This window comes from Rhagoletis pomonella, unplaced genomic scaffold (assembly GCF_013731165.1).
Source record: "Rhagoletis pomonella isolate Grant_MI unplaced genomic scaffold, Rhpom_1.0 Rhpom_scaffold_00004, whole genome shotgun sequence".
NCBI lineage: Eukaryota > Metazoa > Arthropoda > Insecta > Diptera > Tephritidae > Rhagoletis > Rhagoletis pomonella.
The window spans coordinates 18,536,958-18,555,409 of NW_023458558.1; the positions used below are offsets into that span (position 1 = coordinate 18,536,958).

At 36.4% G+C, this 18,452-nt stretch overlaps 3 protein-coding genes across 9 annotated transcripts in view; 2 read left to right on the plus strand and 1 right to left on the minus strand.

Annotated features, from left to right (window-relative positions):
• On the plus strand, positions 1–1,638 carry LOC118738418 (the record flags this gene model as incomplete). The annotated part of the gene is given in 2 exon segments (XM_036469351.1): positions 1–1,223; positions 1,283–1,638. Coding segments are annotated over 2 exon segments (1,521 nt in total), but the record flags the coding sequence as incomplete, so codon positions are not given.
• Positions 1,639–4,559: 2,921 nt separating this feature from the next.
• On the plus strand, positions 4,560–9,779 carry LOC118737158. Its single transcript, XM_036467487.1, has 7 exons — positions 4,560–5,144; positions 5,364–5,485; positions 6,196–6,309; positions 6,371–6,621; positions 6,679–8,226; positions 8,289–8,527; positions 8,608–9,779. Exons 1-7 carry the CDS (start codon positions 4,935–4,937, stop codon positions 9,067–9,069), a joined length of 2,946 nt encoding a protein of 981 aa, XP_036323380.1. The 5' UTR covers positions 4,560–4,934; the 3' UTR covers positions 9,070–9,779.
• Positions 9,780–15,607: 5,828 nt separating this feature from the next.
• The window catches only part of LOC118737160 (elongation of very long chain fatty acids protein AAEL008004), a 157,768-nt gene continuing 154,923 nt past the window's right edge, over positions 15,608–18,452 (minus strand). For 4 of the 7 annotated variants that reach the window (XM_036467492.1, XM_036467490.1, XM_036467489.1 and 1 more), the window contains one exon: positions 15,808–16,185. In XM_036467492.1, the coding sequence (XP_036323385.1) occupies positions 15,808–16,185 (378 nt within the window). Of the gene's footprint in view, positions 16,186–18,452 lie in introns of all 7 variants that reach the window. The other 3 variants (XM_036467496.1, XM_036467495.1, XM_036467493.1) reach the window with 1 other exon arrangement.

The following is an 18,452-nucleotide window of genomic DNA, read 5'->3' on the forward strand; positions in this document are numbered from 1 at the left end:
GTGCATGAGAATAGTCATATTTACGCACCAAATACAGAATCATCTGCCATTTCACATTACATACCACGTCCGTCCGCACAGAATCCGTCACCAGCCTATCCAGCTGTGCCCTCGGCCATTAGTCTAAGCCAGGTTGGCGGAGTGGTAAGCAGCGGTGTTGTACAAGCAACCAGTAGCGCGATTAGCGCTGGAAATTTCGGTACTATTACCGGCGTGGCGCAAGCTAATGGCGGTGACAGCACTTTTAGTTTTAACATACGACCCAAACCCAATGTAGTCGGACAGCCGCAACTTCCATTGCCACCGAATCAAATTGATGCTGGCAGTTATGGCTTACTATCGTCGAACCGTCCCGGCTATGGTCAATTACCCAATCCCGGGTTTTTGAGTTCACAACACTCAGCAGCTGCTTCTAATGGCCATACAAATTTTGGTAATTCACAGAAGGAGAGCGCAAATAGTCCGTTTTCAAGTGAAAACAAGAGACCCCAATTGGGAAATTATGGCTATTATAGCCAATTACAGAACCTACCGCTAGAGAAGAAAACGAACCTTGAACACATTGTTACTGTAAACGACTATGACTACTCGTCACGTACGCTCGAACCGATAGTGACCAAGAATACGACAAACGGAGTGAGCAACGGTACTGAGACTAGCTATGACATTGATGATGAACGTGAAGACACCGATGACTATGATTACGTGGATGACATATTGGGTATGGGTGAAAAATTCGACAGTGACGGCTACATACGACCTGAACATATGATAGATGCACTGATTAAATCAAAAGAAAACGAACTGAAAAACTTGACTGCACACAGGAACAACACTACGAAACCTTTGGACGACAACTACGTACTACCAGTACTCAATACAACGACAGAAACGCTGAAACTCAACAATACCGCTGAGACGTTAGAACGAAGTACGGATAGGGACATGACAAGAACGTTTAACCCAACGACGCAAGCGCTAACAGAAAATGTAACTCCTTTTTCCGATGTTGAGGGCAAAAATCTAAACAATGACATATTGGCCGAAGACTATGACGACATGACGACCGAAACTTTAATTGCCACCAAAACTAATATAATCGATACAATAGCCACCGACAAACAGATTCTAAAAAGTACGGAAATAGAACGAAGGAAGGCAGTCTCAAAATTTGCTGCACCAGTTGCCTTTGCGCCTATTAAAATTTTGACAAAATTAGAACGGTTTGTAAGAAAGTGATCAAAAGATTTTGCTTTATATTAATTACTTATTTCCTATCTAGGCCAGATAATTGGGTAATTTACGATTCTCCCAAAAACTATCCGCTTCTGCCAGAATTACCGGCAATGAATGAGTACTCATCGGCTCCCACAGATGAAGTACCAATGCCTATAAAAGGTCTGGCTAGCATTTGGTTGAAGAAAATCAAGAGGCAAAAAGACAAAAATAGAGCACAATTTCTCGTTACCGATGTGCCAGCCGACAACGAGGCAAGTATGCAAAATGAAGAGTTCGTGAAGTTCAATTCGGAAGATTTTACAACACTTTCTCCAGCGAACATGGCCGTCGGCAAGGCTTAGAGGTGGCTATGAGTTCTACTTCGGTCGGCTAATAATGCGTGGGTGATACGGGCTATATAGTAGCATTAATTTAGTTATTTATACTATTTATTTATTTATTTGTTACATTAAAAGTTCATTATAAAACTTCTTTATTAAAAAAATTAAATTGAAAATTACAAACTGAATAAGTAGTATATTTAAATTGATAATACAAATAAGAAGGCAGATTCCTCAAACTACTGCGCTAATGCAGCTGTGGAGCAAGCAATGTGCGTCTAACTAGAGTTCTGTTCTTCGAAAAAAAAGTACAAATTATAATGATTTTTGTTCAAATCGCCTTCCTGCAGACCAAAAAAAGTTTTAGCCAGCAAGAATTCACAATCACGAAAGAGATATGATTGTCGCACATGGTTGCATTTTGGTCGACGATAATTTGAATATACAAGTTCGTTAAATTTAAAAATTTATAAACATGAGCGATTTTTTATGTTATGTAATTTCGAAAAACAAACCTAATGCAAGGAAAGCAATCATAAAAGACTGTAAATTGTTTCGCTATTCGACTCTCACACCTGCTCTAAGTGGAACCACATTGAGCCCGAAAGGACAACTGCTACGATAAGCAGGCGGCAGAGAAAAAGATGCCACCTACAAGGTCATGCTGCGATCAGGAGCAACGCGAACTGTGTGGAAGTGATATAGGGAGCTGAAGAGGGAAGCGAGACAGGAAAAAGGCTCGAAATTTTTACGGCTCGAATACTTACGGAAGGTTCCAAACCAGAACGAACACTTGTAATAACAACGATGGCGATTTAGTGACCGATGTCCAGAACGTACTTAAATTACGGAGGGAACACTTGTCGATCCTACTTAATGGCAGCTGCACTGAAAGTAGTGGAGAAGACGATTCCGAGCCCCCAGTCGATGACTATGGCGATGTAGGAATAGCGATTACGCGGCTGAAAAACAACAAAACTGCTGGAGGTGACGGCCGTCGAGCTATTCAAGTACGGTGGCGGAGAACTGTAAGGTGTATGAATCAACCCTTATGCAGAATATGGTTAGATAAACGCATGTCCGACGACTGGAATTTAAGTGTGCTCTGCCCTATCCACACGAAAGGCGATCCCGCGATACGCGCCAACTACCGCGGGATCATCCTTCTAAGTATAGGTTACTAGGTCTTATCGAGTGTATTGTATGAAAGACGAAAGCCCACTGTCAACGAACTGTCTGGGTCTTATCAGCGTGGCTTTAGACCTGGAAAATCTACCAGACCAGTCAATAGACCAAGTTATTCACAATACGCCAAATCTTTGAATAAGTTTCGCAAAAATAAGATCGGCACACACCATCTAAGTATCTGTTGATTTTAAAACCGCTGTCGACAGCACGAAAGTACTATTTATGCGGCAATGTCTGAATTTGGTATCCCTAGGAAACAAGTAATGTTGGTGTGCAAAAGGACGTTGAGTAATAGCACCAGCCCCGTCAGATTTGGGAAGGTCCCCTCGGAGGTGAGGGAGGACAAAACTTAGTATATCCTGTCATCAGACAAACAGATAGAGCATAAGCGCCTCGGCATCAACGTCACTGTTGACAGTTATAAGTTTGAAAAAGTAGACGACATCGTTAATTTAGGATCCCGTGTTAATAGCTCTGATCCAGTACTCCATGAACTTACAGGATTTTACACGAGCTTGCAGGAAGTTGCAGGAAAAGGTGCAACTGAAATTTCGCAAATCGCTTTCGGGAAATAAGCTGCACTCCGAAAACTAAACCTCGGCAGCTTTTAATGCCAAATGTGCGTAACCACGGTTAAGCAGAGATCACACGATTTGAACATTTGTACATTTGGCTGTCACAGAGTGGTGTTGTCTAGAAATTTTTAACGATAATTAGTTCAGCTCAATAACAAGTTTCCAAATAAAACCTTAAAGAAAAGAATGATTGAAACATAACCAATGATCATAGAAAAAGGATGTTTATGAATAGCTTTCTTTATGGCTCCCTTATATTCTAATTATGTTCTTTGAGATAACGAAACTGCTGCCACGTCCGAAAAATAGTGAAAATCGGAATTCAAGCCGACTTTTAAACATTATTCAGCGGGACAACAATCGGTACTGTCCCGCCAAAATCGTACGAATGGTCACCGTACTAAGGGCCGGTTGTTCAATGTCTGGTTATCAAAACTCGCCGGTTAAACATCATTATCGACATTTTCGACATCATTCATATTTATAGCATGTGAGCGATAAAGCCGGTAAAACATCATTATCGACGTTTTCGATCATGCATATAAAATGAGATCGATAAGGCAGTTGTTGTATTTATCAGGAGCGTGCCTTCTGTTTTGCCCAAATACGTTTTTTGATTGGATGAAAAGAGAAAGCACGCTCTTGAAGTTCACACTCGCTACAATTATAACGTGTTGTCTCTTTTATGTATAGCTTTAGGGCCGGTTGTTCTTTCTTTGCTTTGTATGAAATACGACAAAATGTGATCAGAATTTCTATTAAATTAACAACACTTTTTACTCAATATCTCGGAAACTAAAGGAGATATCCTAAAATGGAGGACGCCGTTTTTAAGATATTGATTATTAGTTTAATATAACTGCATCACTAACTTAATTTTTACTAAATTATCGAAAAAATTGTGGTCAATATCTTGGAAACTAAGGGAGATATCTAAAACTGATAACACCAATCGAAAGACCTTCTTTAAAAATATATAACTGATTCAAGAACAAAAAATCGTCAAAATTGCCTTTACGACAATCTTTTACCCAGGCCACGACATGTATGTATGTGCGTTTGGCTTTGGTTTACTCAATAGATATTTGTACCCGGTAGTAGAGATCTCAGTTTATACCGCGCGCAGCTGGCAACCTTGATAAATGCCGGGATTGACATTTACTGTCAAATCCGCAGTGTCTCTCACTTTCTCCACCGTCAGCAAATGGGTTTGTTTATATTTCCCTTTCATTTGTAATTGACAGCATCTGGAGCTGCCTTGCCGACGAACAAAACGATAGCAGCAGCCCGCAGACTTTGGTTTGCTTTTATTTTCAGCTTTGTGCGCTGATTGGTACGTATTAGAAAAATTTATCTAATGCAAAATTTAAGGCAATTAATCAAAATTGGAGCTGCGAAAATCGTCAAGAGTTTGTGTCCGTAAATTTTAGACACGAATCAGAGTTAAAAATCTTTTGAAAAATGAAGTAAAGCCGCGCGGGACGCACGCTTTGCAGAACGTGAGCTGGTCTGGATTAGTTAGGAGAACGAGGAAGTGGAGGTGCAAACTTCTCTATTCAGAGTACGTTTATTCGATCGAAGAAGTTGCGGTGTTTTCGTAAGGGTGGAGACGATGGAAGCAGATTATAATGCTTTCGCTGAATCACTGTCTGCTTCCTCCGAAGAAGATGATGACTTCTCTACAGTTGATGATAGTTCTGACGATTCGGATGGTTCGAGTAGTTGCGCCCAACAACAACAAAACATGCGCCAACTATTCAACGGGACATGCGATCCAAACGGCGCACCTAGAAATTTGGTACAGAAAATTTACAACAGAGAAGTAAGTACATACTTATTTACATGCATCAAACACTAGCCTGGTCCAGGTGCTACAAGATTTGCAGGAGTTTACAGGAAGCTGTTGGCCTAGGCTAAATTACATAACGTTAATTAAAAGAAAGAAATGCTTTTCGTGTAAATCTTTTAAAGTTGCGAATCCTGGAGTACTAGGCACAAACATATATGAATATGAAATACGACATTAAATATTTTTTTACAGCGGACTGGTAATTTCGCTGGTACAACACGTCTGGTACACGCTCCACAACACGCTTTCGATCAGGTGCCAAATAGATTAAAATTTTGTCTCAAGGATATTGTGCCGAATTGCTTCCTTCAAGGGTGAGATCATATAATATATTTATAACGCCTAGTAACCCCAGAACCAAGTACATCATTATACAACGCTTTAACTTTGAAACAGCTGCTTTTCTTTAATCTTCTTGTAGGCCCGTCGAGTGTGGTGGAGGGGGCATTCCCCAGGACGGGGCTTTTTAAAGAGGCCTGAAATACCAGAGCTATAACTTTTTATTAGTTTTTTTTTTTTAACAATTTAATTTAAAAATAGCGATGCGCATGCTTTCAAAAACAGGTTTTTCATTATAGAAAGAAAAATATTTCATTACTTCCGCGAGAAACTGATTATTACTTATAGGCTTTTATCATAAATATATTCCGTTTCGTACTGATTGTTTCTAACTCTGTATATTAAACAGACCTTAATGGTAACATATTAATTGATCACATGATTTTAGATTACATATGAATTTCAATTTATGTATAGGGCCCGTGATTTTCCAGTCCAGATCCTGGGTTTTTTCTCGACGGCCCTGCCTCCATGCCAAGCATTTAGCTATTGTGATAGCCAAGATACGTTCCCTCCCAGCATTAACATCATTCGAAAAAAGTACCTACTGCCTTTGCGAAGTTTGTTGCAATTGGGGGGTGTTTGGCCTTGTAGTATTTTTAGTAATAATATATGTACATAACAAATAATAATGAAGTTAATAAATAAAATATGCACATTTTATATAACTAATTCTTTATTTCAGACACATGTTTATGGGCCTAAGCGCCTGTGGTCAGTTTCTCCTAAGTTACAAAGTATGTTGCAATGACAATATGGTCGCAAGTCACTATTCCTTTAGTTATGGATACAAATATACGTAAGAGGTTCTGAAAATATAAAATTAAAGTCTTAACTAAAATGTTCGTGTAAAATTTCAGTTTGTACTTTTGGATCTACCAACCGCATAAACCACTCCGCAGCTACTACACATGCTGCCTTTTTGATGATCATGGTGTCGACAATCTTAAAAAAGTAACAATGACTCAATGGAAGTGTTCCGATCCTCGCATTCTCATCGTTCATGGCGCAGCTGAAAATGAAAACGAGGATTCTTATATAACTTATGTTAAAGTTCCTAAACTCGGTTGTTTGGACTGCAAAAAAATGAGGGATTACGAAGATAGCATATGTGAGTAATTTAAAAATGCCTGATTTTCAATTCTAATATTTTTCCCTATTGTTTTAGCGTTCCGCTGGCATATGCTATGCTTGAAGTGTAACCTCACCGTGCACACCAAGTATTCTTCAACCGAATCCGATCCAAAATTTAACTCGCATATTAATCTCATATGTCCTGAACGCATTCTAATCGTTTCAAATGGTTTTATGCATATGATGCACATTGAATTATTGCCATCCGCAACAGCAATCAGCACTTTATCATCACATCAACAAACTCAACAGTTGACATCTAGTCGCAGCACGCCATGCCATGAATCATCGGCAGCGAGTATATCGAGTATTGAACGCCGTATGGTGCCCCTAACCGCCGATGAACAAGCTAGTTGTGACAATCACAATAACGTTATCGCTAGCATAATTGCGGATTTTAGTGACATTGAAACGGATTCGACACATTCCAGCGAAACTCCCATTAGGGCGTCACAAAGTGATGCATCCCTTACTTCACCTGGTTCGGCTGTAACATTTATTTCACGCAAAACTTACGATGAAGTAATTTTCACATGCAGCGGTAGTGCTTCACCTAATGCCGCTGTCGTATCTAGTACCACTACTGCCAGCACAAATTCCAAAGATACTGAGAGTACAGCGAATACATCATCCGCTGGAGTAAATAATAGTCCCAACGGCGGTGGCACTGCTCGTTTTAGCCTTATCAATCACCGTGGAAGGCGTCATCATCGCATCGTCACAAAATCCTTCCGCAATGGTGTAACTACCATAGATTTACAAACCACAATTCCCTCTTCCAGTAGCCCAGCATCAGCAACCATGGCTGATCGGTTGAACGCATATGAATTCTCAGAGGACAATGAAAAGTGTGAGAAGATCTCTACATTGCGCAAACGTCGTTTAGCAGACAAAAAGTATGAATTTTCTGAGGACAACTCTGAGAATATTGTACCGTTTACGAAGATACGCTCAGCCAAAAAAAGCCTCGCCATGTCACATTATAGTACATCGTACGGCAGCAGTAGCACTTGGTCTCTACATCGCTCAGCTACCACATCTGCTGCTTCTGGCACTCATCTATTCTACAATTCGCCATGTGCTTCGCCATCTTCATCTCCGCGGCCATCACACGCTTCACCGTCCAATTGCGGCGATGCTCGGCATTGCACACCACCGCCCATTCATCGCGCGTCGCCTATAACTTCGTTGCAGCAGGGATTTCGATCGCCGCCATGCAGTTCCCCTGTTGCTGGTGGTCTTATACGCTCACCTAGTCGGCATGTCACACCAGCACACATTTACGGTTCCATATCGCCACCACAAACAATATCAACAGCCACACAACAAATGCTAAGCTTCAAGCCACTGGGTACTCTCTCGCCATTACAGGTGTCCATGGCTAAGCGACACCTGGATATAAGTGGCGCCATGTCGCCGAACGCAAATGCTCCTTTTCTGTCACCACGACGCGAAGAAAATCGTGTGGTGGAGATGCCTTTGCAAGGGGGCACAATTTTAGAGAAACCACTGTGCACGAAAAAGTTCAAACGACGCTTTGTGGAAGAAGATGATGCAGCCTCGGTTATAACCAGTGAAGAAGGTAAGCCTTAGTAAATGCGTAAGCATTTTTATATTGTCCAAAGTTGTGCTCTCCTCGAATAGATGATTGTATTTCACCTGGCTATCACACATCACTGCCTGTAGAGGTGCATGGCTCATGCTATTCGGAAATGCAAATGGTATCCCAAGCCACATACCAGCAACTCAATTGCCCTAGTGTAGTGATAACGCAGCACTCATTTGATTTGGAAACTTTCACATACCATACAATAAGCGCGCTTTGCCAGAAGAACGAAAAGACCTATGATGTATTCTACGACTGGGCATGTGAGCTAATTAGGGTGAGCTTATAATACCCCTTTAATGTTTTTCGTATTGATCACCTATTAATTTGCTCCGGATTTTTTTTTTTTTTATCTAGGTCTGTCCGGTTAGTCAAACAATTATCTGTTTGCTAATGGCACAGTTTTCAGCTCGCGACCAGCTACCGACTTCGCCAACAAACTGTCTCAACTGCTCACGTAAGTTGGATTGCGCTTTTCATCGACGTCAATTTGAGTGTCGCATACTTTTTACTTGGAACATGGAGAATGGCGAATGGGAAGTACTTGACTATGGCGAATTGCACGAGTGCAAACTCTCGGATGTAATAAGTCCAATCAAACGTTGTGGACGACTGCCAGTGACATTATCGGAAACTGCGAAAAAGCTTGCAAGCGAAATGTCTGCTAGTCTCAGTAAAATAGAACAAAATTACACGTGTAATCTGCGTGTACTCGACTCCAATATAAAGAAGTCCAAATTGAGTGTTGCCGATTATGACAATGTAATCGAGTTGGGCTTGAAACGGCCACGCAACAGCGGCGATGGCAATGATGCATAAGTGCTGTGTTTAATATACATAGTACATACAACCATACATATAACTATTTTTATATTAGTAGTATGAAATAGTAAAGTAGTGGAGATAAAATGATAAATTAAAATATGTATACTTTGAGACTGAAGATCGGTGTCAGATTTTTAAACGCTCAAGAAGGATGAGCCAAATGCTCAAGTCATTTAATTAATCAACCCTATCTAAAGACTATAAATGAAAATAAACTGCAATTTTTTTACTATTACTTATTTAGGGGAGTAGATATGAATATTTTAATTTGAACGTTAATTTTGTGATTTGTTTCTTAACGTTGTTTGGAGTCGAAATTTCAGCAAGTTATTTTTAATATGTTTTTTAAATGCTTTGATTATAGATTAGTTATAGTTAATTCTATACATCCCTTTTTATGTTTGCTAAGGGAGCTATTTTAGTTGTTTAAGTATGGATAAGAAACATGAATTTTTCACAAAAAATGTGTGTAATATTTAAATTAATTACCTTATGAGTGCTGTATTAATTTTCAAATAGCGCTGTTTTAAATATTCGTAATCGCATAACGACAATGCTTTGCCTGAAAATGGAAGTCAAATTCAGGAGAGCACAAAACGAGTGAGAAGTCTATTAAAATTAATTCCCCAAAATATACAATCCATTACTCCATATTATCTATATCAATAATAAAAGTAAAAATAAATCTTATTTGAAATATTGTATGAAGTATTAAATTAATTTACAAATCGTTGAAGGTATTGGTAAATTCGTGAGTTAGGCGTAACAGTAGCTAATAGTTTGAAATTGTATACCAGCGATGGGAAGAGAGAGCTTTACAAAATGTCTAGAAAGCTTAAAAGAGTTTTGCCCACGGGCAAGGCAGTGCCCATGACCGTTGTATACTAATAACAGCTATTTTAGGACGCCTGTTGTAGGGAAGCATTTCCTGTGATCGGTCGTTACCAATTTCTGCGCGCCGGGTATTTCGAAAGTAACACTATCGCCATCGCTCGTGTCCGTTGGTAATGAATTTGCGCAAACTAAGTTTCAATTCGGCATTCGTGCAATTTGGCCATTTCCGTCACGTATAGGGTGTGTTCAGAAATGCATCAAGCCAAAACATCAGACGCACTTTTTTCTATTTTATTTTTATTTAGTTCTCATGTATAATATGTAGGTAAATTTAAAAATAAAAGGTAATCGTACAGTAAATACTGCTACAGGGAATACTGTCGGTATGACAACTACCGTAGCCGAATAGGTGGAACAGTATAATGGCATATACAGACGGTAACGTTAACCCAAAAAGAAACGGCAATGTTGCAAATTAAGCGAGCAGCCAGATCGTGGATTCGAATCCCACAACTTAAAAATTATGATTTCCTTTTTTAGTTGCATTAATTTTACAGGGCCACTACGATTAGCCCACGTGTGTAATCTAGCTTTCCAGTGCTTTAAGAACAGGGCAAGTCTGGCTTAGAGTTCTAAAGTCTTTTGTCGTTTCGTGGTTCTTCCTACCAGACTTTGTGATGAACACTACTTTTACTCGTCTACATCTGTATTATGAATCCCAACTAAAGTTAAGTGCTATAAAGTTGAAAATAATAGAATTTTGAAGTTCCAGTAAAGTAAATAAGCTGAACAAACAGTTCAAAAAATAAATAAATTTTCCAATGAAAAATTCGCTGCAACCACAAAAATGCAGTTGCCAATATAGCAACTCTGTTGCCAGCTTTAAGTTGCCAGATGCCGTCGGTAATACCATTTCAGCCACTGGAAACCCAACTGAAGTTCGGTTGCCATCCGTAATTGATCCAATAATATCTGCTACAAATTTTAAATTCGTAGGGTCTTTTGTTTGTGGTAAAATATTAATTCTTGCGTATCGATAACAAAAGAACTCAGAATTTGATTCCCAACAGCATAAATAATGCCATATTTTTAAAAGTATCGGTACTAAGTACTCCACAATACTCAGCACTCACCAAAGAACTCGAAAATACTCAGTACTCAAAAATACTATGTCTATAATAAGTGTCGAATTGATACTCAGAAGTACAATACTTGTACCCAGTACAGTTAGCCATTGAGCCTTGGCACAGAGAGAGTATTATTTTACCTCAGCAGTTTCAGACCGAGAAAAATTCGGTATGACTTCGGTCTGAAACACACGTAAACAAAAATCTCTTACTAACACAACTGTAGCCCGTATACATATGTATGTACAAAAGTACATAACCGTTTTCAGACGGTGTGAAAGACTAGTGTATTTTCGCATATCTGTCTGGTCAGACAGTCTGAAAAGACTAGTGTGTCGAGGATCATTCATTTGACATGATTTTTTATTTAAATATTAGCTTTGTTTCTTTACTTTCTAGAGGATAATTATCAGGAAGAAGAAGAGTGGGAAAACTGAGAGAAATAAAGAGACAGGTGAGAAACGTAAACTAGAAGAAACTGGCTTTTTATATTTCAAAAGTATTCACAAATACTTACATTTTGCAATACATCACCAATATTTAATGATTCGCTCATTTTCATTAGAAAATATGTAGAAAGAAACAAGTAAAAACCACTTTGTTTACGTTTCAACAGCTGTTTAGCGTTTTGACAGCTGCTAGTAAAATTTGTATCGGTATTTTTATTCAGGATAGGCAAAAAAAGCGTATAACTATCTATAAAGAAACAAAGCTATTAATTTAATAAAGTCCCGCCAGCCTGTAAGATTTCTACACTAAGCATTGAAATGTCGCCAACGTGTGTGCATTTAAAAAGTACTGAGCATGATAAAAACATTGCAAGGTAAAACCGTTGGGAGGCAGTCTGACGTTTTCAAGCAATATAATTTTAAAACTCAAGGTCAAACTCACACACACAATCTCATTTTAGAATCTTTAGAAGTATCTCATTTCTGTAACGTTTTTTCGAATCTTCAAAGAAAATATATACATATATGAAGTGGTTGACACGAGCTCGTAAAGAAATTTCTGTAAGAAAAATACACAAAATTCTGAAAAACTTCTGCAGGAAATTCTTCACATAGCTGCATTATTTTCTTTACTTTAGCGATTTTCTTTCGAATTTTCGTAAAAGAATCCAAGTGTGCTCAGTTTATTTTATTTTAAAAAATCGGATGACATCTTTACGAATCCTTTAAATTTTCTCAACAATTCAGAATACTCCGAAAAAATGGTTTGCAGGGCAATTTCATTTTTCTGTTTTCAATCTTATACGAATTTAATTTTAATGCTTGGAAAGAATGATTTTACGTTGTTTTTTTGGTATCATGGTACTGAGACTCTCAAAAATACCCTATTCTTAAAAACACCGATAAAATAATTCTCAAAAGTACGCAATACTTCTCAACCCTAATTAATTCTATTTCTACTTAGCTTCGGATTTGCTATTAAAAACCTATTCATCCACTTTTGCCACACTATAAATTATCAACTACAAGGTTTTCGTAAATTTTTTTTTTTATTTCCCCTTTTTAGTTTTTCTTCAGTTTTCTTGTTTTTATTTTATACATATACATATTTACTTTGACTAATATGTTGCATCTGAGTTGTTCTCATTTTTTTTGTTTGTGTAGCGACAACTAGTACTAGAATTGCTCTTATATTATAAGAAAATCTTTTATAGTACATACATACATAAATATTTATATGTATAATTTCCAACACATATTTTATATAAGCTTGGTCCATACAAATTTGTAATTATCTTCTTCTTCATACCCGAATGCCCGAATAGACGAATATTAGAATGCATGCGTTTACTCGTGTATTGTTGTATTGTTGTTGTAAAGCGTAAAGCCGAGCAACATCATCATGCCTAAGTGTCCTACGCGTTTGTTCGTTCATACGGCGTGGAAATCGCGTTGTTTAGTGTATTTTAGTAATATGCAGTTCGTTTACCCTTTTTAATAACAAGCTAAAGTACGCTTATTATTTACCCATTTTCTAGTTTAAATATAGATTTAAATTTGTATCTTATTATAACTTTTATTCTTTTTTCGATTTTATTAGTTTTTTATTTTTTTATCAAACACACTTCTCGCTTACTATGACCTAATTATTTTAATTTAATTATGTTTATTATTTTGCAGCTAACTTTAAATAGTTACAATTAAGTATTCTCTTCGTACCATTTTGATTTTTGTTTTTTGTTTTCAATATATTAAAGACTTTACTTACTTATAAACAGATTGTGTTTGCCTTTTAATTTTGCCGCAATTTTTAATGACTTTTTTGATTACTTTTGTGTAACAGTTAATAACTTTTTACCTTTTAACTTAAGCTTAAAAAATTTTTGTACAACAAAAAACTCAAAAATAAAAAAATAGAAAAAAGGTCACTTAATATATTTGTGTATATATATATATATATATATATATGTTATATAGTATTTATAACTTATAAAATACAACGGAAATGGAAATTATTTGCATACCTAAACCAGTATCATTCATAATCTTATTAACATTTAATGTTTGTTTGTGTTTTTTTTTGTGTGTGGCTGTAGTGGTATCGTTAATTTTTTGTGTACATTTTTGAGTTGTTTACTTTTCTATTGTGGGCAGATGCATAAATATATGTACATATGTATATATTGTACATAAATATATATAAATATGTATATCACTATACATATGAATATTTATGTGTTTATGTATGTTTGTATGTATGCATTTGTATGTAGTAAATGTATTTATGTTGGTGTCTGCATGTACAAATGTTTGCTAAAATACCAACCTATTGAATTTTTCAGCGCTGTGGAATTATCTAACAAAGAAATTTAACTTTTTAAAGAGTTTAAGAAGAGCTGTTTCTAGAAATGAGCGAAAATATAATACAACAGCTAAAGAAAACAAAACTAAAGACGAAAAAAAAACATATGTCTGCTGAATAAATAAATGTTGTTAGCAACAAAGTTGAGCAACATATGATACGGAAAACATTGTTGAGAACATTTATGCTTGAGAGTAACTTAGGGGGAGTTAGATAGATTGAGAGCAAAGACCAGAGAAACATAAGAAACATACAGACATGTGAAATCGCAAATGTTTACTCCCGATATAGCTTGCGGTTGTGAAGTTGCAATGAAAAGTGCATTGAAAACATTTGTATAAATGAGAAATTCTTTTTAGCTTGATTGAGTTTATTTTAAATTATTTCTTCTAAGTTTTAATATATACTTTTGTTGTATCTAGAAAACAAACTTTATGCCGACTTCATTTGCTAAAAATTAATATTTCCTGACGACATTTCATTTTTTGGCCGAACTAATATTTTTCCGATCAACGAAGACTTACGATTTTACATAATTGTGCGATAAGTCTATTTTTGTAAAAACCGCAGATAGAGGGTATTGAATAAAATGTAATAATTTGCATTTTTGCTTTTATTGTTTAGTCAGAACGTCGCAAAGAGCCTCTACCTAACCTCATTTATGTACATACACTGCTGGCCGAAAAAATAAAATGCCTTATTTGGTTGCATTCCTTTTGTTTATTTAATGTTTGATATTTCTTTATAAATGTCTCAGTGCCATTTTCTCAAGTAGCTTTTACAGTTTATCCGCCCTTTAAACAAAATTTTTGTTCTGAAAAAAGTGTTAAAAAATACAGATTAATTTTAAGACCTACTTGAGAAAAAGGCATTTAATGCATCACCCTAACTCATTATGTAATAAACTGTATATAAATGCGCGTATGAAACTTTGTGCAGAAATTGTAGAAATTCAAAAAATGTTCACCATAATTTTAAATTTTTAATTCATAACTTTTATAAACATTTTAGGTTAGCAGTTTTATAGCTTATTAAATTTTAGTAGGCAAAAGTGCAAGTTTCGAGCGCCTAAAAAATACCGTTGATTTTTTTAAATTTTTTTGCCAACGACATTGCGGATTTCTTCCACATAAATATAAATTGCGACAAAAAAAATCGAATAAATCAACGAAAATTTAATACAAAGTTTAAAATGCACATCAATATGCAGTTCATTTTATAATGTGCTAGGCTTTTATAAAAAAAAAATATTAAACATTAAATAAGCAAAAGCGAAAACGGGTAAAAATCAGGCGTTTCTATTATTTCTGCCACCAGTGTGTGTGTACAGGTGATCGGCTGAATTGCTGATATTCTAGCTGCGAGTTGAGTTACTATTTTGCCATGTTTCTATAATTTTGGCTTTAAATTTAACGACAGTGGAAAAATATTTTCTTTTTACAACTTCTCTCTGCAGGTAAGAGTACATGCGTGCCCGTGCATTTCTGTGTGTGTGTCGCACATGTTTATGCATGTATGTGTGTGTGTGTGTGTGTGTGGGTGAATGTGTATAAATTTATTAATTTACATTAATGTATGTATCTATGCATGTATAAGATAATAAAAAGAAATTATGCATATAACCTTTTCTTCCCCCTTTTCACGCCCTTTTGCTTCTTTTTGTTTTTCATTTGCTTTTTACAATTTAATTTCCTTTTGTAATAACTAAAAATTAATTAATTATAAATTTATTTTTTTTCTTGTTTTGCTTTGAACCTTTTTTGTATTTTTATGTTTTTTTCTTTGCTTTGTTTTGTTTTTGTATTTGTATTTGTGTTTTTTTATTTTTTTGTGTTGTTAGCTTAGTTGCGGCTGTCGTCGCCGTCACCGTCGCTGTCGCTGTCGTTGTTGCTGTTGCTATTACAGTTGCAGTTGCAGTTGCAGTTGCTGTCGCATTGGCTGCTATGCCTTTTGCCCTATATTATTTTTGTTGTTGCTGCAATTTTCTCTGCGTCAGCTGTGTCGACAGTTCAACGCCCATTTTGCTATGACCATTGACTAGCAGCGGCGCATCGCCATTTTTGTGCAAGCTGCCATTCGCCGTCGTCGGCTTGATGCTGCCATTCAAGGTGGTGCCACTGCCGTTGGCCAGCAGCGACGTCGATGCCATTTTATAGCCATTCTTTGTCAGTCCATTGGCAAGGCTGCCATTGCTGACTACGCCATTGCTGATGTGGCCATTTGTGAGTGACGCTTTCTGCTGCTCCTCCGTCACGGCTTTATTCGTTTTCTGCACATCCAAGTCGTCGTCGTCCTTCTCTTTGCGCTGCAAAATGAACATCAATAAATTTTTGTGTTTCTGTTGGATTTAAAAGTAAGAAAATTAAAAGGGAGAAATTATATAAAAAAATAAATATCCCAAATACACCAATCAAAACAAATCAGGCAGTGTTATGTTGGTGCAATGGGAAGCAGCAATGGGTGCATTAGTTTATGCCACATACACAAACACAAACATAAAACATGTAAGCCATTTAATGATTATAAATTGAATGGTGGCAATTTTTTTGTTTTTGGTTTTTGGTTTTTGTTTTAAATATTCGCCGATTGATGAATTGATTGAATGCATGAATGAATGCATTGATTGATTGATTGCGAGCAGAAGACGTAGTAGCAGTAGCAGTAGTACAAGTAGGTGTGGTAGTAGTAGCGGTGACAGTTGATTGGTGGTAGTAGTTGTTACAGTTGTTTACAGTTGTATGCGCCAAGCACGCAATCGATACAGGATGAAACGAAAACAAAAAAAAATTCAAATTATTTAACAAGAAGTTCTTAGCTTAAGTCTTTTGTTTTTCTCTTAGCTGGCAGCGAATTAAGCAAGCTGTCACAACAAAAATGCATACAGCAAGCCTAGATACATATGTATGTATGTATGTATGTTTGCGAATAACTATTGTATGAAGATAAGCTCAAGAAATGATGATGTAACCAGATTTGTTTGTAATAGGCATTGTAATACGTACGTACATATGTATGTATGTGTATATTTAGGGAAATCAATGCTTAAAAAATTAATGCAATTGTTTTTTTAAGTAAAATGCAAATTTGGAAGTTGTTAAATAAGGGCACAGCAGATAAATTATAATGAATACAAAAATTAGATCCATGAATAGCACAGTGAAGGCCTGTGGTATTCCAAAAAAAAAAGTGTGTGCTTTCTTTACCTAACGCCTTATTCCGAATTTCCACTAGGCATTGAAATGACGTAAAATTTGTGCAATGTGGAAACGAATTGAGTGGCAATTTTTCTTAACGTTATGGCACAGATATTTTTTAATGTCTAGCGGAAATCCGGCATTAGGGCTATTTGCTCAAGTAGCTTTGTGAACGAAAAAAAAACGAAACCGAAACGAAAAAATTTTTAAGCTACTTGTTTTCGGCTCTTAATGTCTATTATTCTTAAAGTAATGAAGCGGATATTTTTTAGTGCGCAAGTTTGTGAATGAAATGTTTGTCATTTAAAGCCTAGTGAGAATCTAGCATAATTTTGAGGAAGTTTAGCACGAGCATAGTTGAAAAAAGTTGTAATGTATACAGAACGGTACAACTTTCTATATACAGTGTTAAACGACTTTGGTGGGTGGGGAAACTGTAGGCTTTTATTTCCATGGCGTAGTTTGGATATTGAGCGCCCGGATCGAATAATGCTATGCCACCCCCTACCCCGCATGTTTCTTGCTAAATTTTCAATTCTAGGGAAAAAGTAATTAAAAGCTTCTATTCAAAAAAAAAATATAAAATCGATATTTTTTTCCATCGGAATTATAAAATGTATTATATTCTAAAACTTTCGCCGAAATATTTGTGAAAAGTATTCAGAGTTACGTGAGCTGGCCCCATTTGAAAACACCTCTAAATATGGGGGTTTTTTTTATAAATAAATTTAGTTTTTTTAAATAATTTTTCTAAAAAATTATTTCAGAAAATAAAAGGTCTGCATACCCGCTCTTTTTTGTAATTTTATCAACGGAATCAAAATAACGAGATTTAAGAGTTATTTTCAAAAGATATCAGTTCATGTAAATATTTTTATTTTTCCGAAATATTTTGGCGGAAGTCTTAAGATATAATAAGTTTAATGATTCCGGTGGAAAAACCGCTACTTTTTTTTGGTGATGCACCCTAATGTACATATGTATGTTGTTTGGGTCAAATCTTGCAATAAATTTGTAACCACTTTCCCGATGAGCTAGAGACTAGAAATTTTAAAGATGGCTCTGAACCTGATGGCAGTGCAATACGAAGAATGAATCAATCCGATAGGTGGCGCAGGAGACGTTATTTAAGAATACAAGTTGATAGATGTAAAAAAAAGAAGCTGAAGCTGTGATATCGACATTAGGTAATATAATTGATCAAAGTCTTTTCGGCGCTTGGACAGTTAGCTCGCTTGTACTTTTGATCACAAAAGATAATTGGTTATGGTTATGGCTTTGGTGTGCCACCAATAATTGGGTGAGCCATGACAGGAGAAAACTATGTATTCAATACAATAGGGTGTTCTTGAGAAGTTTTTTGAGATAGAGCGTTTTCAAGCTGGCTGCCGGGATAGGTGGATCTTCCACT